At 36.2% G+C, this 22,922-nt stretch overlaps 1 protein-coding gene across 1 annotated transcript; it reads left to right on the forward strand.

Annotated features, from left to right (window-relative positions):
- Positions 1-1,372: 1,372 nt before the first annotated feature.
- LOC129738198 (odorant receptor 49b-like) lies at positions 1,373-2,873 on the forward strand. Its single transcript, XM_055729388.1, has 7 exons — positions 1,373-1,439; positions 1,506-1,866; positions 1,930-2,181; positions 2,245-2,344; positions 2,411-2,515; positions 2,602-2,763; positions 2,820-2,873. Exons 1-7 carry the CDS (start codon positions 1,373-1,375, stop codon positions 2,871-2,873), a joined length of 1,101 nt encoding a protein of 366 aa, XP_055585363.1.
- The last annotated feature ends 20,049 nt before the right edge of the window (positions 2,874-22,922 follow it).

Genomic DNA, 22,922 nt, shown 5'->3' on the forward strand with positions numbered 1-22,922 from the left:
CAAAGTTCAATTACTCATACAATTGTTTTGTTAAAAAATTTTAAACTACAAGCATTGTTGTTTTGCTCATTTTGGCACATTTTTCTAGAACATTTGATCTTTGTAAGACATTCCAGTTTCGAGATATAGCTAAGGAATCAAGTATCCCCAGGGATCAAGTATCCTCATTCTCCCCTACATTTTTGATAAAATACCCGATAAGGACAAGATATTCAATCAGCAATCAACTGTTACTTCAATCAATTGTGCAGGTGAGTCTGACAGCATACAGTAACGCGGGCTAATTACCACAATAGATCCACTACTGGTCGCAGTGGGTTCTCCCCTACAAGGAAATCAAAAAGCTTTCAATCACTCGACGACGGACGGGAAAGAATTTTCAAAAAGTGAGCTTATAAAACAACATTATTACAGCGACCTCCACAATCTTGCCACTAACTTTTGCCAAAATGATGAAAACAGTAGTACGTCTATTGACTGTATTGGGCCTCTGGGTTGGAGATTCCACCAAACCCATTAAACGGAAGATGTACCAGGCCAAGGCCATGGCGTTTCTTAGTTTCTGTTTACGGTTTACTGTCCCAGAATGCGGCTTTATGTATCGGAATAGTCACGATTTCAAGGAAATGGTAACCAGTACAATCGAGACCGTACTTTTGTTCAAAAGACTGATACAGATGTATATAATAGTACGATTTCAGCGACAACTGTACGACAAATTCTACGATGTCGAGAGTACCTTTTAAGAGCGAAAAGATCGCTTGACCAGCTTGATTGGTTGGAAAAGTTTCCGGAAATACTGGTTCGATTGAGTTTCAATCGAAAACACTTTTTGAAGGAGATAGTAATTTGCTGTCGGAATACCGAGATCTGAACTTTTCGAAGTTATACCGTGGTTGCGTTGAAGGGAATATTTCGATTGCTTTGATTCAGTACACGTATTGAACCAAATAGACTCACAAATGGTGAGTTGTGAGTATCAAAACATATTAAAGTGTCGCATAATGTCGACGGTTGCCAAAGAATGAACGGAATTTTGTTCTAATAGTCATGTCAGTACAGTCAGTGGTAATTGTTTGTACTTTTGATAGTCTCTTGACAATTGAAGAAATTGAATGACAATTGAGAAGTACGAGTTTAGCGTATCTAGAAATCATTTTTAATTTAATCAAAACGTTCTAACAGTATTTGAATCATTGACACGAATGCCAAAGCGTTGGTAAAGTGTCACAAATAAACAAAAAAAAAGTATTTGAATCAATCTGTCAATCTATCAATTCATTTTTACATTCTTTTTGGAATCCCATTTATAAGCTTTAAGCACCACCAGCAGAACAAAGAACTTCATAGGAATTCTAACTTTTCGCTCAAAATGATGCACTCTATCATCCGGTTAATGGGTATCATGGGTCTTTGGAGTGGAAATACCCCTACCTCCGGTAAGAATCGGATGTTACGAGCCAAAGTCAAGAGTTGCCTTTACTTTTGGTGGTTTTTTATGCCAGAGCTAGCGTACATCTATCGCAACAGTAACGATATGAAGGGAACCATCCGCGGCCTCATTGAAGTTGTGTTCCTCACAAGAGGTGGAATTCAACTTTTTATCATCATTTCCTATCAGGAGCTGCTGAAAGAGGTATTCTACAACATTGAGGCAACTATGGACGCTCTTCGTAAGGATTCCTCTCAAGCCGTTTATAAACAACTTATGTGGCTAGAGAAGTCGCCGGATCTTCTTTTTAAATGGTATTTTGTGGCTTACGTAGGAGCTTACGTATTTTACTCGGTTGTTCCAGTCCTGATGACAACAGCGGTATACATTTTAAGTGATTCTAATCCGGCATTCCCGGTTGTCATACACGTTGAGTATGTTTGAGAACGGTGTGGTTAATGTTGGTTTCTTTCTAAACGTTTGTGTTGTATTTGCAGTTACGTTTTCTTCGACTATCGATCAAATTTTTGGATCTGGCTGGCCATATCGATTTCACTCATGGTGATAAATTTTTCTATGACATTGGATTTTGTTGCACTTGACTGCTTCAAATTTTGTCTGTTACAACAAACCTGTGGTCTCTTTCAAATCGTTCGCATCAAGATCCAGGAGCTGCACGAATTTCATGATTCGGCGAAATTTCGAACGGACATACTGAAAATTCTTCAACTACAGGAAGTAGCATACAGGTACAAAATCTCAAAGCAAGAATACTTTTATTCGCATACTTACTCATATTTTAAAATTTACAGAAGCTCCAAGAAAATTGAAAAAGCTTTAAGTACGTATATCTTCGTGCTGTATGGCTTGTGTATCGAGATATTATGCATGATTTTGTTGAACCTAATAATTGTAAATATCACCTTCTCTTGAAATAAGACTGCAGTAACTACATTATATTTTTCCCTTTCAAAACAGGCTTTTGATGACAAGACTTTTATACTGAAAATGGCGTTGACATTTAATTTGATTATGTTTCAGATATTTTCTTACTCGATGCTGGGCACCGAACTCGAAACGCAGGTACGTACGATCAAATTCGAATTGTTCGAGTTTGACTGTAATTTAGGAAAATGATTTTTTTTTTTGATAATCTATTGTTGTTAAAGAGTACTTCATCAGCTCGCGCTATTGCCGATTTGCAGTGGTATGATCTGCTCAAAAATAGAGGGCAAAGCTATGCCATTCAATTCATGATGATGCGGTCTCAGAAGAAAGCTTTTCTAACGGCTGGTGGTTTTTTTCCCGTAACCAGGAATTCCTTCATGTCGGTAGGTGTGAAATTTATTTAATTTTCAACAATGTTTTCATAGAATTTTCATTTAAGGCGTTGAATATGACGTACTCTTTCTTCACTTTAATGCAGCAAATGTACGGTTAATACAAACGATTCGTTTGTGTAGACATTTTTCAAAATGAAAAATTGAATAGTTGATCAATTTGTAATGAGTAGGTTCTATTATCTTTTCTATGAAGTGATATGAATTATTATTATTATTATTATTTATTGACCATTAGGATTAAATCGTAGTAAAGACAAGTCTATTGGTATTAATTGTTTTCGAAATAATGCCTTGAAAATATTGTCTACTCTAGGTTTTGCCCTTAGCTGCAGCATAAAATTGATGAAACGATAAAAAATATATATTTTATAAAGGTGCGAGTTATCTTCATCCCAAAACCAGGGAAAAAATTTGAAGATGTTGCAATGAAAGTACGACCGATACGTTAGCGTAGAATTACGATGAATTTTTCTTGTCATTATTTTGTTTTTACGGGATTTTTACTTTGTTGGTATTGGTCGATCTGTGATCAACGGGCCATTTAACTCAGTTAAAGTAATAGTGTAAATGGCTGAAGGGAAAAGCAAAATATCACTAGCATCAAAATGCAGGGTTTTTATTTCACTAAAAATATTAAAAAAATTATTCCGATGTTGTTTTGATGAAATTTCGAACTTTTCGTCGAGTACCACTCGTCATAGTTTGGACACCCTATTCACTGACCTCAGCGGCCATTTTGTTCCACAATCTCTTCATCTCTGATGCATCCCGAGTCGTCCTACCATTCTTCTCCATCTTCTGCTCGATTAGACAACTGGGCGGAATTGAGGGCAGTTGGATGGGTTGATGTTGGGGATTTTTTTTTTGTTATCTGACAATTTGCGCCGGGGATCTTCAGATTTTCCCCAAAATTGAAAATTTGGTTCAATTTTGCGACTTAAAAACATATGTATTTTTTCAGATTTCTAAGATTTTTATTTTTTGAGTTAGCTTCGGTTAGATTTTTTTGTCAATAAAAAATAACCATTTTTCAAAGCTACATAACTCTGTTGTTTCTCAACGGAAATTATAAAATAGCACATCAAAATGCATTGAAATTTTATCAGCTTTCCAAATAGAATAGTTAAAAAAAATTAAATAATGACCTTCAACATGAAAAGTTGTAAATAAACTTTAAATGGTGTCTAAAAGTACCGTCTGCACCACCGAATATTTTGCAAAAAATACCATTGTGTAGCTCGATTTATGATGCAACTTTCATCTGAAGACACCAAAGTGGGCCATTAACACCTTGAAGAGTTATGAAAGAAATAATGACAATAAATCTCTTTTTTTGCATCGAAAACAAACAATGGTGGAACAACTGCACTCACATATGGAGATAGCAAGCACTTCTAACAACATGGAAACAAAAGAACTTACCAAAGCAGGTAAAAAACACAACTTTTTCGTGCTTTGCAGAGTGTTTGCAGCAAAACTGACTTTAAATTTTAACCAAAATTCTGAGTATCGTATTGTTTAAGTGATATAACTAATAATGGGAATGTTGCTTTTACAACCTAGTCATATACTATATAACTTATTAATTTTTCGATCAAAGATCATTGTGAAGCATAATCAATGCCAATAAAGCTTAGTTCTTTTAGAAATGGGACACTTTCATTTGCTAATAGCTCGTTTACTAGTGATCAGACATTCAAAATTTTGACAGCATTTTGTTGCCTGTAAAAAGTACTATCCGACCTATTTTTTTCAAAATTTAAAATTTACGCGTTTTTGAGATATTTACGATGCAAGAGAAAAAGGAAAAAATAATTTTGCACAATTTCATTCAAAATCCATCATTATCAAATTGATAGCCGACAAAACCGTTGATTATTCATAGAACTACTGTGTGTGAGTGGTGGAAAAGTATGGAAATACTGTCAAAAATGTCCACCAAGTTCAAATCAACCATTGGAGTGAAGCATATGATCGGCAACTTCGGCTAAGGGTCATCAGGGAAGTCAAGTCTCATACCAGCAATTTTAATTTTCAGTAAGCAAAAAACTAAGCATAGATCGCTGAAATTTCAAAAAAAAAATTTTTTCTGATAAGCTGAAAGTGTTGCCTCTTAATTAGTCATTCAAACCTAACCTCAAACAAAAATTTTTTGCTAGATCCACAGCTCGTTAGCTGTATATCTGGTTCCGAGGCTATGGGACAGATGATTTCTGATGAACGACAAAACTTATGAAATACCTTATTTTAAACAAATTCCAGCGTTTGAATCCTATACCACGCCTGCTTGTGGCAAGGTCCCGAGTATATTAAAGTATGTATTTGCTGGTTATTTTGTATAAAATATAATGATTTGCTAAAATTCTGCTCCTGTGGAAAAAAAAACAATTTTCAAAACGAAAACTATGGTTTTCACTCTTTTCAAAAGCCTAAAAAGAGCAATCTTTTATGTACCCTTCGCAACCTACGATCTATACTAACCGATTATACTTCAAGTTCAATCTCCTAATGGTTTTACTTCGTTATTGCCTGATTTTGCCAGCAGAAATTCCATTAAAAACGCTCAAAAAGTGACTCAAAAATAATCAAGTTTGTTAATTTCAAAACAGCTGTATCCACTAAAGTGGCCTCAGTTTCTTTTAAAAGAGAAGTATTGGTCCGAAAAGTATCAGAAATTGAAGGAGGAGGATGTAGCCACCTAAAATACAGATTAGACGAAGTATTAGTTTGAAAAATTGATCATTATCATGACTAAAAAAGTGTGCGCTGGCCGAAGGGAGGTACCATGAATAAAATAGAATTTATTCTCACAAAAATCGATAAATATTTTTTTTTAAATTTTTTCATGAATTATCATAAGATTACCTTCATTTCCTTCAAAGAAAGTATTTAGATCAAACGAAAGGTCATTGAGATACACGCATTCGTAACTGTCCCATTTCTAAAAGAACTAAGCTTTAGTAGAAGGTTCAGTCCCTGTGTTTGGGATCACAAAAATGTGATTAAAAAAATGAAATATAGACGTGCTTTACATAGTTTTTATATCGGGAGCTAAGCACTGGACACCAAAATCCTTTCCCATTGATCAAAAAAGTATGAGAAAGTGGCACAAATGTTGTAGAAATAATCAAAGAGCTCAGTATGGCCAGCCCAGGCTGTAAAATGATGAAAATATGATACTTTTACCGTATTCGTTTTCTACATTCACCCAGTTTTGAGGTTTACCATACTAGAACGAACATAATTCGTCGTCAGTGTTTTGCTACCTCGATCGCTCACACACGAATCTTCAGTGTTCCACCGTCCATTTTAAATCAAATCTGGGGAATTACGGATGCAAAACTTAGCGCATAAACTTCTAAAAATGACAGTAAAATGTGCATAACTTGTTGTGACCTGGTGCAAAACTGAGTATAAACGAATACGTTATTAGTCAGTTAAGCTGCAACAATATAGCACAACAGTCCCATAAAAAATATATTTTTCTCACCAAGCTACTTTCTAAGACTTAAATTTGATCATTTTTGAACTTCTAAATGCAATTGTCAGAAAAAGAAACATACTTTTGCAAAAAAATATCATAAATTCCACATTGTAAGTTGAATCTCTTTACGATTTTTGATTGCATCCGATAGTTTTCACTCAGGAAGTCATTCCTAAGAAAGTCAGACCTGCCTTCGAAAACTAGTGTGCATCATTCGACATCAAGTGAGTTAAAAAAATGTTTAAATGATTCAAAGCAATAAACCAAAGACTATTTCGCCGAAAGAAACATTGAAAAGTAACCAAATCCGTGGTATTTCACATATAGGACTGTTATTCAAGTATATTTCATATAGGACAGCCACGAATTGATATTTTTTTTCGAAATTTCTAGAACAAAACCTCTTTTTTAAGTCTTTTATGTTGAAGCCTTATGTTGACCTAGAATGACGAAAATTCATATGGGACTGTTATGCGAGTAAGGGCAGTCTGAAAAGGACGAAAAAATAGTGTTTTTTACCAGCTTTGATAAGTTTTTTTGTTTCCATGTTGTTAGAAGTGCTTGCTATCTCCATATGTGAGTGCGGTTGTTCGACCATTGATTGTCAAAAAAAGAGATTTATTGTCATTATTTCTTTCATAACTCTTCAAGGTGTTAATGGCCCACTTTGGTGTCTTCAGATGAAAGTTGCATCATAAATCGAGCTACACAATGGTATTTTTTGCAAAATATTCGGTGGTGCAGACGGTACTTTTAGACGCAATTAAAAGTTTATTTACAACTTTTAATGATGAAGGTCATTATTTAATTTTTTTCACCTATTCTATTTGGAAAGCTGATAAAATTTCAATGCATTTTGATGTGCTATTTTATAATTTCCGTTGAGAAACAACAGAGTTATGTAGCTTTGAAAAATGGTTATTTTTTATTGACAAAAAAATCTAACCGAAGCTAACTCAAAAAATAAAAATCTTAGAAATCTGAAAAAATACATGTGTTTTTAAGGTCGCAAAAATGAACCAAATTTTCAATTTTGGGGAAAATCTGAAGACCCCCGGCGCAAACCCGTCAGATAATAAAAAAAAATCCCCTGTTCTTTTCGACAAAATCCACCCGTTTGCCCGATACCACTTTAGTTCCTTTTTGTTGTAGTGGCAGCTTGCCAAATCTGGCGAAAACTTTACTGGTTTTTTGTGAGATCTAATGTACGAAAAAAAAAACGTTTTTCAGGCACTCCTCTTTGTACATCTTGGAGTCCATGGTCTTGTTTGTCACAAAAACCGGGGTTTTTCGGTCGCAGCTACAAATACCTTGTCAGATTGAACACTTTCTTGCAAACTTATCGGCAAAAACGAATTTGAACTTGTCCGAGACATCACCCTGACCAATGGCTTTATAAAATTTTTGGCCAGGAAGCTGCTCAAAATCCATCTTCATGTACGTTTCGTCATTCATGAGGATGCATCCGTCGGTACTTCGTTAGAATCTTGTTGTATAATTTCCGGGCCCGTCTTTCGGCTTCTACATTCTTCTTCAATGTCCGGTTTGGTTGGTTACTGGCTCGATAAGATCGTTTTCCTTCGCGCAGATGAATCCTTCTGGCGGTGCACCGGTCGGCATTGAATTTCTTGGCGGTGTCATAGTCCGACTGCCCTGGGTTTGCCTTGATCGTTCTCAACACCTTCAAATGCAGTTTCCGATTCTTAATTCCACTATGACGCTTGGTATGAACCTGCCGATCGATAGTATGCATCTCACGGAAACGTTTGAGAACGCTGCACACAGTCGATTTGACCATCTTTACAGATTTTACGATTTTTGAACCCGACCACTTCGGGTTTTTGACATGGGTGTCTCGCCATGACCGTGGGTCCAGATTTAAGATGATCCATGCTTTATTTATAGTTTAAGCAATACAATGTAAAAAGTGCAAAAACAAATTCAATCTTGGCTCCATTAACCTACTGGATTGAGCCGTTCTAAATATCTGTTTAAGTTAATCGAAAGATTCCCTTTAATTTATCACGGTATAAGATAAGTTCAGATAACGGTATTTCGATCACTGATAAACTGATGCAACCTGTATACATATCTCAGGTGGCGATGGAAATTCCGTGCTAAGTGTTAGTAAAAGTTTTGTTTTGTAACCATCACAAATCGTGACGCCAGTTGCATTTTAAAACAACCAACCATCAACAGCGAAAACTAGATAAAAAAAAATCATTGCCAACTGCTGTTTACGATTCTCGCCTAAGATACATAAACATCCTGGCAAATGACGTAGGATTTGTTTACTATTTGACTTTTTGAACAACGAATACTGGAATAGTGTGCGTGTTTGTTCGTCGCCTTTCTGTGTACCTCATTGGAACTGATGTACATATCTCCCTAGGCGAAATAAAAGAAAATTTTATCGCCTAGAGCTCTAGGCGACATTCAGCTCATCATTCCCGAACCTTCTCTTCTACTTGCGCCATCACTACGAACGGTATTATAACTAACTATTGAGATGATGGTTGATGGAAAGGGAGCCCAGTGTTATATCAGTTCATCAGTGTTTCGACAGCAACTGACTATCTTCTACAGTAAAAGTTTTCGATTGATTTTCAATCGGAAACGCTTAATGAAGAATTGATAGTTGCTGTTGAAATACCGGTATCAGACCATTTATTATACCCTGGTTGGGAAGGAATCTTTCGATTGCTTTGATTCAGTAGACTTATTGAACCAAATAGGCTCACAAATGGCGAGTTGAGAGTCACAAAACATATTAAAGTATCGCGTTATGTCGACGGTTTGGCTTACTAACCAAAAACTGAACGGAATTTTGTTGTAATAGCCATGTCAGTACAGTCAGTGGTTATTGTTTGTACTTTTGATATTTCTCTTGACAGTTGAAGAAATTGAATGACAATTGAGAAGTACGAGTTTAGCGTATCTAGAAATCATTTTTAATTTACTCAAAACGTTTAAACAGTATTTGAATCAATCTGTCAATCTATCAATTCATTTTTTACATTTTTTTTGGAATCCCATCCCATCCCAGCTAAAAGCACCACCAGCAGGACATAGAACCTCACTCACTTTTCGCTCAAAATGATGCACTCTATCATCCGGTTAATGGGTATCATGGGTCTTTGGAGTGAAAATACCTCTAGTTCCGGTAAGAATCGGATGTTACGAGCAAAAGTCAAGAATTGGCTTTACTTTTGGTGGTTTTTTATGTCAGAGCTAGCGTACATCTATCGAAACAGTAACGATTTGAAGGGAATCATCACTGCCCGAATAGCCAAGACCATGATATTAATATAACAGAACAGTGGTTTTCAATTTAACAATAAACTTCATCCTAAAATCAAAGTCTTCATCAACCACTTTAAATTTTGAAATCACCATAGGTTTTTATGTAACTGTAAAATATATCGTTAATTCATGATATTTCATAGTTGGCGAATTGGAGGGAAACATCATATTACAGTAATCCTCTTGTGATGTTCAAAGTAACAGTGTATTTGATGGTAAAATGTAAATCCGAACATTGGTAAAATTCAGGTATTTTACACATTTAAGATTTTTCGTGTAAAGAAAAAAATTTCGCGCCATTTAGTCGGACAGATTTTATCGCGTCATTTGCGGATGGAAAGATAGGAACCAATTGATCCAGCCGGACAAAGCTCTGAAATGACGAAATCTGATACAAAGGAGAATTACGATGGTGACGGTGAGTACTGTGAATGTGAATAAAACACCTTAAACCTTATTTGATTTTTTTTTTCCAGGGGCAGATGCAAAAGGCAGAGTACTGCAGCTGGAGTTCCAGACGTGGGCCGCATAGGATGACTGACTTATACCAGATAGAGATCCGGAGCACATCCCGTACTAAAGTTTTCGAATATCCGGCGCCTGGGGCTAGAGGTGTGCAGTGGACGAAAACCTCCCAGAAAATGTTACGCAGAAGGAGGTCCGCAGGTGCGCAGTGACAGACAAAAAAAATTAAAAATGTGTTTTAGTGAGTGTATTAGTGTATCACAGTGTATAAATTAATATATAAAAGCAAATAAATGATCTTGAAACTAAGTAAGAAAAGTTTGTTTATCAATTATTTTTCCAAATAAAAACAAATTGCAACCATGACATTTCACAATCACGCGCGCTATGATAATATTATGAATAAACATTGAATTTCATCACCATCTGAAACAATATGAATACAATGAAAAAAGATGAATTTTACGGTTTACTCGAGTAAGAATTGGAAGCTGAAATGACCATAAACATAACGGTTTTGTGTTCAGAAATGTATAGAAAAAAGTTCATTTTTTCATTGTTAAGTTGCTTAACAACCCCCTTTTTTCATGGTGAATTTTGCCAAAATTATAAACTTCACTGTCGAAAACTATGAATTTCATAGTGTATTCAAGGTTACATATGCCATGATTCGCATAGTTTCAATCATAAAATTCATGGTTGCGTGAAAATGAAATTCACGGTCTTTTCACAATGTTTTTCTATTCGGGTGGTGTGGTGAATATAGGAAATGAACAAACGAAAAAAGAATAAACGTGATGAATTAAGCAAATGAACGAGAATAGAATGAAATGAAGTTAAAATAATATCGGTTTTAATTTTTAGTTTCTAGCTAACAAAAAAAATGAATATTGAACAGGCGTAATATATGTATAGGAACAGTATGATATTTGAAGAAAATAAGCTAAACCATGTTTAGCGTGCATTGCGGAGGAGAACAAAAGAAAAAGAAAAAAAAAACATTCAGTCAGTAAACGAGTTTTGGGAAGAATGGTTCTTGTGTTATGAATGTAGTAAAAAAAATTGTGTAAATTGGTTTAATGTTTAGTCCAGTATTGTGAAAATACACGGATTGTGTTTCGGGTACGACAGGTGGCTTCATTGAATTTGTGTTCCTCACAAAAGGCGGAATTCAACTTTTCATCATTATTTCCTATCAGAATCTGCTGAGAGATATATTTTACGATATTGAGGCAACTTTGGAGGATCTCCGTAAGGATTCCTCTCAAGCCGTTTATAAACAGCTGATGTGGCTAGAGAAGTCTCCGGAGGTACTTTTTAAATGGTATTTAGTAGTTTTCGTTGGAGCTTGGGGACTTTACACGGCTTTCCCAGTCTTGATGAGTGATATTCATTTCAAGTGATTCTAATCCGGCACTCCCGACATTCTTGCACGTTGAGTAAGTTTAAGAGCGGTGCGGTAAATGTTTGTTTCTTTCTAAACGTTAAATGTGTAATTGTAGTTACATTTTCTTCGACTATCGATCAAATTTTTGGATCTGGTTGGCCATATCGATGGCAATCACGGCGATACAATTTTCAATGACATTAGATTATGTTGCTCTTGACAGCTTCAAGTGGTGTCTGTTGCAACAAACCTGTGGTCTTTTTCAAATCGTTCGCATCAAGATCCAAGAGCTGCACGAATTTCATGATTCGGCGAAATTTCGGATGGATATACTTAAGATTCTTCGACTACAGGAAGTAGCATACAGGTATACAATCTTAAAGCAAGAATACTTTCATTTGCATAGTTATGTACCTATATTTAAAAAATTTCAGAAGCTCCAAACAAATTGAAAAAGCTTTCAGTACGTATATCTTCGTGCTATATGGCTTGTGTATCGAGATATTATGCATGATTTTGTTGAACCTAACAATTGTAAATATCGCCTTCACTTAAAATAAGACTGCAGTTACAAGTTTTTTTTTTCTTCAAAACAGGCTTTTGATGACAAGCTTCTTTTAATGAAAATGTCGTTGACATTTAATTTGATTTTGTTTCAGATATTTTTTATTCGATGCTGGGCACCGAACTCGAAACTCAGGTACGTATGACCAAGTTCGAATTATTCGAGTTTGACTGGGATTTAGGAAACAAATTTTTCTTTTGAAAATTTATTGTTGTTAAAGAGTACTTCGTCAGCTCTCGCTATTGCCGATTTGCAGTGGCATGATATGCTCAAAAATAGAGAGCAAAGCTTTGCCATTCAATTCATGATGATGCGGGCTCAGAAGAAAGCTTTTCTTACGGCTGGTGGTTTTTTCCCCGTAACCAGGAGTTCCTTCATGTCGGTAGGTGTAAAATTTATTTAATTTTCAACAATGTTTTCATACAGTTTTAATTTAAGGCCTTGAAAATGACGTACTCTTTCTTCACTTTAATGCAGCAAATGTACGGTTAAAACAAACGATTCGTTTGTGTAGACATTTTTCAAAATGAAATATGAAATAGTTGATTAATTTGTAATGAGTAGGTATTATCTATTCCTATGAAGTAATATGAATGTTATTATTTATTGATTATTAGGATTAAATCGTAGTAAAGACAAGTCTATTGGTTTTAATTGTTTTCGAAATAATGCCTTGAATATATTGACTACTCTAGATTTGGACCTTAGCTGCAGCATAAAATTGATAAAATGTTAGAAAAAATATATTTTTTTAACTAATAGCATATCGGCACCAACGTTTTAAAAGGGTATAAGATAGGCTTGCCAGAAACTTTCAGAAAAAAGCGGGACATTTTAAGAGAAAAAAAAACGGGACACAGCCGAATAAAGCGGGACATTTGAAAAATTTTTTAAAAAAAAGCTTGATTGTTTAGCCAAACTCATTCAAATACCATCAGCCAAAGTTGTTCATAAAAAGTACACTAAGGTTGTTACGCGGATCGCTTTTGCTCAATTTTTTTCTTAAATGACTTCTATTTACAAGGTATTTTTGCCATAAGCACGTTAATTTTCCATGGTTCTCGCGAATTAACATGCTATTTGAAAGAAAATATTTCAAGTCCTACATGAAAACGGCGGATTTGATACCGCGTATAAAACATTTGTGTAGTAACAAACATACTACGAATTTGTTAAAAAAATAAGAAAACTCAAGGAAATTTCCATCATTGTGTACTTTCGCCAATTGAATCTTAAAAAGATGGTGCATAAAATAAGGAAATTTAATAAATATCACGACGAAAAATTAAGATTTATAATCATTTGGAAGCAACTTAAAAAATATTTTCTTCATACCAAAGTTCTTTACATGCATCGGTTCAACATGCTCTAAGATCGCTAAACTGATTTAAAATCTTACTGTAATGCTAAGAACATAAGAGCTATTAAGTATTGTCTAGTATAAACTATTAAAAATGCTGCTTATTTTGAGAAAAAAAAACCTATTTGGAAGTTTTTTTGTTGAACCAATGAATTCAAATTAAGGCTGAAGGTTGATTTTTACTAATGTAAGTCAGTGTAAAAGTTGTAAAAGTTTGTTAAAGTTTTCCAAGAAAAAAAAGCAGGATATTTTGAGGAAAAAGCGGGACGGCGGTACATTCAACAAAAAAGCGGGACATGTCCCGCTTTTGCGGGACGGATGGCAACCCTAGTATAAGAGTAAGAGCCAAAGTCAACAGAATTCGTTTTCAATGGATAAAAGTAGCCCAAAAAAGTAGAGTTAACCCCTCGCCAAACATTTTTAAACCAGAATATGCTCCTTGTTAAACTGAACAATGAAGACATCAAGTGGCTATCTCTTCATTCCTGGACGCTATTAATTTCGTACGGCTAGATTAATGTTCTGCACCACTGTGCACTGATGGAACGTGTTTCAAACGGAAGAGTTCCTTGGTGGAACAGACATCTAGAAAAGTTAGAAAAAAAGAACAAGGAGACTTTTCAACAAAGTTAAAGCTGACTCAAACTGGGAAGACTATCGTAAGTCCCTAACTGAGTACAATAAAAACATTCGAAAAGGTAAGAGGCACATTTGTGAATCCGTTCATTCTACGCCAGAAGCTGCCAGGCTCCAAAAAGTTCTATAAAAATACCCGAATGGACTGAGTCAACTGAAGAAACACAATAAGGAATTCACTACAGACTCAGTAGAAACGCTCCAATTACTACTAAGTACGCATTTTCCAGGATCCATCGAAGGGATAGAGCTTATGGACAATCCGGCTGGAAGACCCAGTCGGATTGTCAGACGTGATGAAGCTCTCAGTACATTCGAGCCATTTAAAGGTGAAGATGGAATTATTCCAATCCAGATACACCAAGTAAAACAAATGATAACACCAGCCTCAGTTTCAGTTGAGATGTACGTCGCCAGTATGACCCTCTGTCATATGCCCTCCCAGTGGAAAAAAGGATCGCGTTATCTTCATCCCAAAATCCGGGAAAAAAGGTGAAGATTTTGTAATTAAAGTACACCCGATAAGTTAGCGTAAAATTACGATAATTCCTTCTCGTCATTATTTTATTATTACGCATTTGCTTTGTTGGTATTGGTCGATTTGTGATCAATTTAAGTGATAGTGTACATGACTGAAGGGAAAAGCAGTCATGTCATCGTCAACATCGTTATATCATGTCATGTCATGTCAAAATTTTCTTGTCATGTCATGTCAACATTTTCTTTTCATATCGTGTCAACATTTTCATGTCATGTCATGTCAAGATTTTGTAATCATGTCATACCAATATTTTCAGGTCATATTGTATCAACATTTTCATGTCCTGTCTGGTCATTTCAACATGTCTCTGAGCTCATCTCATGTTGAAATTTTTCATTCTAAGGTGGTCAACCGTTTGGGTGTTTAGCGCCTCTGCTGCACTTCTTTGCCGCTGAACTTTTTCCCCGCCGCTGTTCTTGTTCGCCTGATGTCTGATGCTGAACGGCAAAGCGATATCTGCGTTGGGTTACCACTGGATGGGGTCCAACGCAGATCGAATTGCAGCAGAACCACTATTCAGCTCAATGAGTAAACAAAAAATAAAGCCGTGCGGACGATCCCTTCTTTTTATACCTTACAAAGCCAGACAAATAATATTTTTTACATTTTCAACCAGCCAATGAACGATGAGCGGGCTTAATATGTCTTTTAGAAATGATGTCCGTCAATAAAGGGATGTCAACGGTTACGGCCTGACATACCTTAACAGAAAATTAGAAAAGATTATGAAGAAGCACTTGCTGCTTTTCTAGACATTGAAGGGGCATTCGACAACGCATATCATAACTCAATCGAATCAGCTATGAAAAGACGAGGGTGCCACACGACAATTGGTGACTGGACTTGTACCATGCTAATAGATATGACTGACTATTTATGCAAGCTTGGGAGGACCTACAATCAGTGCCACTACAACTGAGCGATGTCCCCTAGGTGGGGGTTTTTCACCGTTGTTGTGGTCTGGGTTCCAGATCACTGCGGTACCCTAGGGAACGAAGAAGCACACTTGCTAGCTAGGGAAGGATCCCAGGGACTGTTGATTGGACCTGAACCTTTCTGCGGAGTATCGAGGAGTGCTTGACTATGGAGCTCGAGGACTGGGAAAGCATCACTATTGAGTAACTCAGGCAATTAGATTCATTGAACCGAACGCACGACTCTTCAAAAACATGTTGAACTTAAACATGTGAACACGAGTTATGTACTTACACAGGTCTCTTGACAGGGCGTTGTCCAACAAAACAGCATCTCAAAAGGATAAACACTATTCAAAACGATAACTGAAGGTTCTGCAGGTTCGCAAATGAAATTGCGGAGAAACTTCTAAGCAACTATTGTGCCCTCCTCAATCGAAGAGAGCGTATACTTGGGGAAAAGTTAATAAGCGCACGAGATATATGGTTGCACATAAGCCCTAACAAGGTTATATCATACATCTTTGATATCATACCCGATTGGGACATCATGTTCAATCAGTAATAAACTGTTACTTCAATCAATGGTGCAGGTGAGTCTGACAGCATACAGTAACGCGGGGTAATTATCAAAATCATATTTTCAAGCTTTAAACACCACCATCAGAACAGAGAACCTCATTCGGTATTCTAACTTTTCGCGCAAAATGATGCACTCTATCATCCGGTTAATGGGTATCATGGGTCTTTGGAGTGGAAATACCTCTACCTCCGGTAAGAATCGGATGTTACGAGCCAAAGCCCTGAGTTGCCTTTACTTTTGGTGGCTTTTTATGCCAGAGCTAGCGTACATCTACCACAATGGTCACGATTTGAAGGGAATCATCACTGGCTTTATTGAATCTGTGTTTCTCACAAGAGGCGGAATTCAACTTTGTATCATGATTTCCTATCAGGATCTGCTGAGAGCGATATTCTACGATATGGAGACAACTATGGACGCTCTTCGTAAGGATTCCTCTAAAGCCGTTAATAAACAACTGAATTGGCTAGAGAAGTCCCCGGAGCGACTTTTTAAAGGATACATAGTATCTCATGTAGCAGCTTGGGTACTTTACTTAGTTGGTCCAGTGCTGATGACAACAGTGATATACATTTTAAGAGATTCTAAGCCGGTACTCCCAATTTTGTTACAAGTTGAGTATGTATGAGAGCGGTCCGGAAAATGTTTGTTTCTTCCTAAACGTTAATGCTGTATTTGCAGTTACATTTTCTTCAACTATCGATCAAATTTTTGGATCTGGTTGGCCACATCGATTTCAACCATTGTGATCATTTTAAGTATGACATTAGATATTGTTGGAGTTGACTGCTTCAAGTTTTGTCTGTTGCAACAAACGTGTGGTCTTTTTCAAATCATTCGCATCAAGATCCAGGAGCTGCACGAATTTCATGATTCGGCGAAATTTCGGATGGATATACTTGAGATTCTTCAACTACAGGAGGTAGCATACAGGTACAAAATCATACTGCAAGAATTCTTTCATTCGCATACTTACCTATATTTGAAAATTTACAGAAGCTCCAAAAAAATAGAAAAAGCTTTAAGTACGTATATCTTCGTGCTGTATGGCATGTGTATCGTTATATTATGCATGATTATGTTGAACCTAACAATTGTAAATATTACCTTTTCTTAAAATAAGACTGCAGTTACTAGATTTATTTTCCCAAACAGGCTTTTTATGACAAGATGCTTTTACTGAAAATGGCAGTGTTACTTAATTTGATTGTGTTTCAAATAGTTTTCTATTCGATGCTGGGCACCGAACTCGAAACGCAGGTAGGTCCGACCAAATTCGAATGGTTCGAGTTTGACTGTATTTTTAGGAAACTGATTTTTCTTTGAAAATTTATTGTTTTTAAAGAGTACTTCATCAACTCGTGCTATTGCCGATTCGCAGTGGTATGATCTGCTCAAATCAAGAGAGCAAAACTTTGCCATTCAATTCATGATGATGCGGGCTCAGAAGAAGGCTTTTCTAACGGCTGGTGGTTTTTTTCCCGTAACCAGGAGTTCCTTCATGTCGGTAGGTGTGAAATTTATTTAATTTTCAACAATGTTTTCATAGAGTTTTAATTTCAGGCCTTGAAAATGACGTACTCCTTCTTCACTTTAATGCAGCAAATGTTCAATGGTTAATGCTAAATATTCGTTTGTGTAGACATTTTCCAAAATGAAACATTGAATAGTTGATCAATTTGTAATAAGTAAGTACTTTTATCTTTCCTATGGACTGATATGAATGTTTAATTATTATCGATTCACGCGTGAACTTGCATTACGTCGTATGAAACAAAGAGTTTTATTGCGAAAAAACACAAAAACTGACATAAACTAGCCGCAAACTTCTTTCCATTTAGAATATTTGTAGCCTGGAATAAATATTCTATATGTGAAATGCAAATTTTAAAATGGTTTAGATAACTTTTGCAGTACTTTTTAGTGAATTCTTAAGATTTTCATACGAGACGTAAAGAAAGCTCACGCGAGAATTGATCATTACGATTAAATCGTAGTAAAGAAAAGTCTATTGGTTTTAATTGTTTTCGAAGTAACGCCTTGAAAATATTGACTGCGCCAGATTTCACCCTCAGCTGTTCCTTAAACTAAAAATTGTATGTAAAAGAATGATAAAAAAACGATATGTCTTGAAATCGATTGTATCCCATTTACCCGAAAACCATTGCCCAGAATGAATTTTCCCAGAATGACAAATACCCGAAATCAAACCCCAGAATGAACCATTTCCTAGAAAAAAATCCCCAGAATGCACCATTTCCCAGATTTTTTTTCCCCAGAATGGCACAAATCCCAGATTTTTTCCTCTAGTTTTTATTTTGTTTTTTTTTTCTGATGAATTCTTGTAAATTTCATATGGTTCGAAATTCATTTTTTCAGAATTATTTTTTAAACGAAACTACAACTTTAAAATTTTCCTATTTTAGAACCAATATTGTGCTGCTTTGTTTATGGTTTGGGTACTTTAATTGATTCAATGCTTACCATGGTCCTTTAAAACCCATTTTGGTATCCGACTCCTCACGCTGCGCGTTCGAACTTGAAAGACGTTTTGTCCTTCACGCTGTCGCGTGGCGGACGGGGCTAAAGGATCACCCCTAGCTTTCACGCAGACCTAGGAAGCCCCAGCGGACCTAGACCAATGTCTTAGGGCCGTCGCTTCCGACGGCGGGTCGGCGGCCACCTCGGATTTGGGACGTAGCAGATGTTTTCAAGCACATGAAACTGTCGAAGTTCGCGAAGAAATATCTGGTTTGGTAAGCCATCTGTACCTGTGGCTTGAAAAGCAGCATTTTCATAGCTTCCGGGACTGTCAACCAAGAAATTTACGTGAAAGAGTGTTTGAATAAACGTCTGCTGCCTTTCCTGAAGAAACACGGTTGTTCCGTACTGTTTTGGCCGGATTTGTCATCTTGCCATTACGGTAAAAAAAGCCATGGAGTGTTACGCCGCCAACAACGTGCAGGTGGTTCCCAAGGACAAGAACCCTCCCAACACGCCAGAGCCCCGCCCAATTGAGAAATACTGGGCTATTGTCAAGCGGAACCTAAAGAAGACCAAAAAAAAAACTGCTAAAGACGAGCAGTAGTTCAAGGCAAACTGGCTTTCTGCGGCGAAGAAGGTGGCTGTACAAAATCTGATGGCAGGGGTTAAGCGTAAGGCCCGGCAATTCGGATTTGGAAAAGCGGAGGCCCAACTGAATATTTTTCCTGAATGTTATGATTTCACCGATTTACACGCGTTTTCCCTTGACTAAATTTTGACCGTATCACCCTTTAAAAGTAATAAAAATATCGTGTCTTAATGTCGCTGTGGGACAGATCTTAACATAGCATCATATAAGTATAGTTAAATGCATAAAAAAACAATGGTAAAGATATAGTTGATTCTACAATATCCATAGATCAATCAATCATGTTAGTATAGTTGAATCTACTAAACGTATTATTGAACGCGTAGAATCAATCATACAATTACAGTTGAATCTATTATATTTATAGTTGAATGCATGAAATCAATCATACAGTCATAGTTGAATCTATCATATGTATTGTTGAATGCAAAAAATCAATCAGATTGTCCATCATATATAAAGTTGAAAGTTTAATATTTATAGTAGGTCGAGAATCAATCAGAAATATGATTGAAAATATGTAGGTTAGACAGGGTTTCTATTTTTTTTTGCGACACTTTGTTTGGGAATAAATCACCAGTGGAAGAAAACGTTTTCTCAGGCACTCCTTCTTGTTCATCTTCTTTCGATTGCTATGGTTCAGTAGACTTATTGTACCAAATAGGCTCACAAATGATGAGTTGTGAGTTGTGAGTCACAACACATATCAAAGTGTCGCGTAATGTCGCCGGTAGCCTGATTTTCAGTCAAAAAATGAACGGAATTTTGTTTTAAGAGTCATGTCAGTACAGTCAGTGGTAATTGTTTGTACTTTGGTCAAGTCTCCTGACAATGAGATGTACGAGTTTAGCGTATCTAGAAATCATTTTTAATTTACTCAATACGTTCAAATAGTATTTGAATCAGTCTGTCAATCTATCAATTCATTTTTACATTCTTTTTGGAATCCCATTTATAAGCTTTAAGCACCACCAGCAGAACATAGAATCTCACACGTATTCTTACTTTTCGTTCAAAATGATGCACTCTATCATCCGGTTAATGGGTATCATGGGTCTTTGGAGTGGAAATACCTCTAACTCCGGTAAGGATCGGATGTTACGAGCCAAAGTCAAGAATTGGCTTTACTTTTGGTGGCTTTTTATGCCAGAGCTAGCGTGCATCTATCACAATGGCCACGATTGGAAGGGAATCATCACTGGCTTCATTGAAGTTGTGTACCTCACAAAAGGCGGAATTCAACTCGTTATCATCATTTTCTATCAGGAGCTGCTGAGAGAGGTTTTCTACGATATTGAGGCAACTTTGAACGCTCTTCGTAGGGATTCTTCTCAAGCCGTTCATAAACAGCTGACTTGGCTAGAGGAATCCCCGGAGCTACTTTTTAAAGGATACATATTAGCTAATATGGGATCTTGCGTACTTTATACGATTGTTCCAATCCTGACGACAATAGTGATATACATTTTTCATGATTCCAAGCCGGCATTCCCATTTTTGATGCAAGTTGAGTATGTTAGAGAGCGGTCCAGCAAATGTTTGTTTCTTTCTTAACGTTAAAGTTGTTATTTGCAGTTACATTTTCTTCGACTATCGATCAAATTTTTGGATCTGGTTGGCCATATCGATATCAGTAATGGTTTTAATTTTCAGTATGACATTGGATCTTGTTGCACTTGACTGCTTCAAGTGGTGTCTGTTGCAACAAACCTGTGGTCTTTTTCAAATCGTTCGCATCAAGATTATGGAGCTCCACGAATTTCACGATTCGGCGAAATTTCGGATGGATATATTTAAAATTCTTGAACTACAGGAAGTAGCATACAGGTACAAAATCTTAAAGCAAGAATACTTTCATTCGCATACTTACCTACATTTAAAAAATTTCAGAAGCTCCAAAAAAATTGAAAACGCTTTAAGTACGTATATCTTTGTGCTATATGGCATGTGTATCGTGATATTATGCATGGTTTTGTTAAATCTAACAATTGTAAATATCGCTTTCTCTTGAAATAAGACTGAAGTTACTAGATTTTTTTTTTCCTAAACAGGCTTTTGACGACAAGATGCTTTTTCTGAAAATGGCGGTAATACTTAATTTGATTGTGTTTCAAATATTTTCTTTCTCGATGCTGGGCTCCGAACTCGAAACGCAGGTACGTACAACCAAATTCAAATTGTTCGAGTTTGACTGTTATTTAGGGAAAAGATTATTCTTTTCAAAATTTATTGTTGTTAAAGAGTACTTCATCAGCTCATGCTGTTGCCGATTCGCAGTGGTATGATCTGCTCAAAACTAGAGAGCAAAGCTTTGCCATTCAATTCATGATGATGCGGGCTCAGAAGAAAGCTTTTCTAACGGCTGGTGGTTTTTTCCACGTAACCAGGAGTTCCTTCATGTCGGTAGGTGTGAAATTTATTTAATTTTCAACAATTTTTTAATAGAGTTTTAATTTAAGGCCTTGAAAATGACGTACTCCTTCTTCACTTTAATGCAGCAAATGTTCAATGGTTAATGCTAAATATTCGTTTGTGTAGAAATTTTTCTAAATTAAGCATTGAATAGTTGATCAATTTGTAATAAGTAAGTACTATTATCTTTCTTATGGAGTGATATTAACGTGCAGTTTTTATCAATCCACGCGGGAGCTTGCATTACGTCGTATGAAACAATGAGTTTTATTGCGAAAAAACACAAAAACTGACATAAACTAGCCGCAAACTTCTTTCCATTTAGAATATTTGTAGCCTGGAATAAATATTCTATATGTGAAATGCAAATTTTAAAATGGTTTAGATAACTTTTGCAGTACTTTTCTTTGAATTCTTGAGGTGTTTCATACGAGACGTAAAGAAAACTCACGCGAGAATTGACCATTACTATTAAATCGTAGTAAACACAAGTCTATTGGTTTTAATTGTTTTCGAAATAACGCCTTGAAAATATTGACTACTCCAGATTTCGCCCTTAGCTCTAGGAAGAATGTATATATGTATAAGAGTGATAAAAAATTGATATCTTTTGAAAACAAACAACATAGCAGCATAAACATTTGAAAAGGACATTGTCAGATTCGCCGGTTGAGTCTCTTGTAATTTCTGCTTTACTTTGTTTTTATTGAAATCACAGACTGAGCTTCACAACCCATTTTACCAATAGCCGCAAATTAACTGATTTTTCTTCGGCATATACACTAGAGTTAATCCTTTGCACAATACACGATCTCTTGCCAAATTTGGGTTTGTTCGGATACAAACTTCAGGATCGCTCAACGAGCCTGAAGTTTGTATGGGATTTTGTTCGGGAGAAGTACGAAAAACCAGTTTTTCATCAAAAACTTTAGTTGCCGAGACTCGGTAGGCTGTGATCGTTGATGCCGGAAGTGTTTTTTTTTCAGCGGAAAAATTTTCGCGAGAACTTATCCTTACGAGCACCTGTATCCTTGGTCCAAACAGCCGGTTAGGCCCAAATTCCGACCTAAGCAACCGCAGCCGTGTTCCATTATACCAGTTTCATCTCAACATTTTTTAGAACCGGTATAAGGATTGATCCAAAACTGATGAGATTTGGATCCAATTTGACGCAATTCTAAACCGTTTGACAGTTTATGGAACAAGATTGAGGTTGCCAATTTTTGCACTGGATTGGATCTATTTTCTTTGGTTCAATTCTTGTATAAATTAGACCCAAGAATAGACACGGGTACAGGTGCTCTAAGCGACGATGAATTTGAATCGGAGTTCACAACTTATCGAGAGCAAAATTGAAATTGATA

The sequence above is a fragment of the Uranotaenia lowii genome, chromosome 1 (genome assembly GCF_029784155.1).
Source record: "Uranotaenia lowii strain MFRU-FL chromosome 1, ASM2978415v1, whole genome shotgun sequence".
NCBI lineage: Eukaryota > Metazoa > Arthropoda > Insecta > Diptera > Culicidae > Uranotaenia > Uranotaenia lowii.

Excerpts from the sequence above, each read along its gene's own strand:
- LOC129738198 (XM_055729388.1), top strand. The coding sequence starts at position 1,373 with ATGATGCACTCTATCATCCGGTTAATGGGTATCATGGGTCTTTGGAGT. Across the intron at positions 1,440-1,505 it reads TGGAAATACCCCTACCTCCG|AGCTAGCGTACATCTATCGC; the intron begins GTAAGAATCGGA and ends TTTTTATGCCAG. Across the intron at positions 2,345-2,410 it reads TTTTGTTGAACCTAATAATT|GCTTTTGATGACAAGACTTT; the intron begins GTAAATATCACC and ends CTTTCAAAACAG.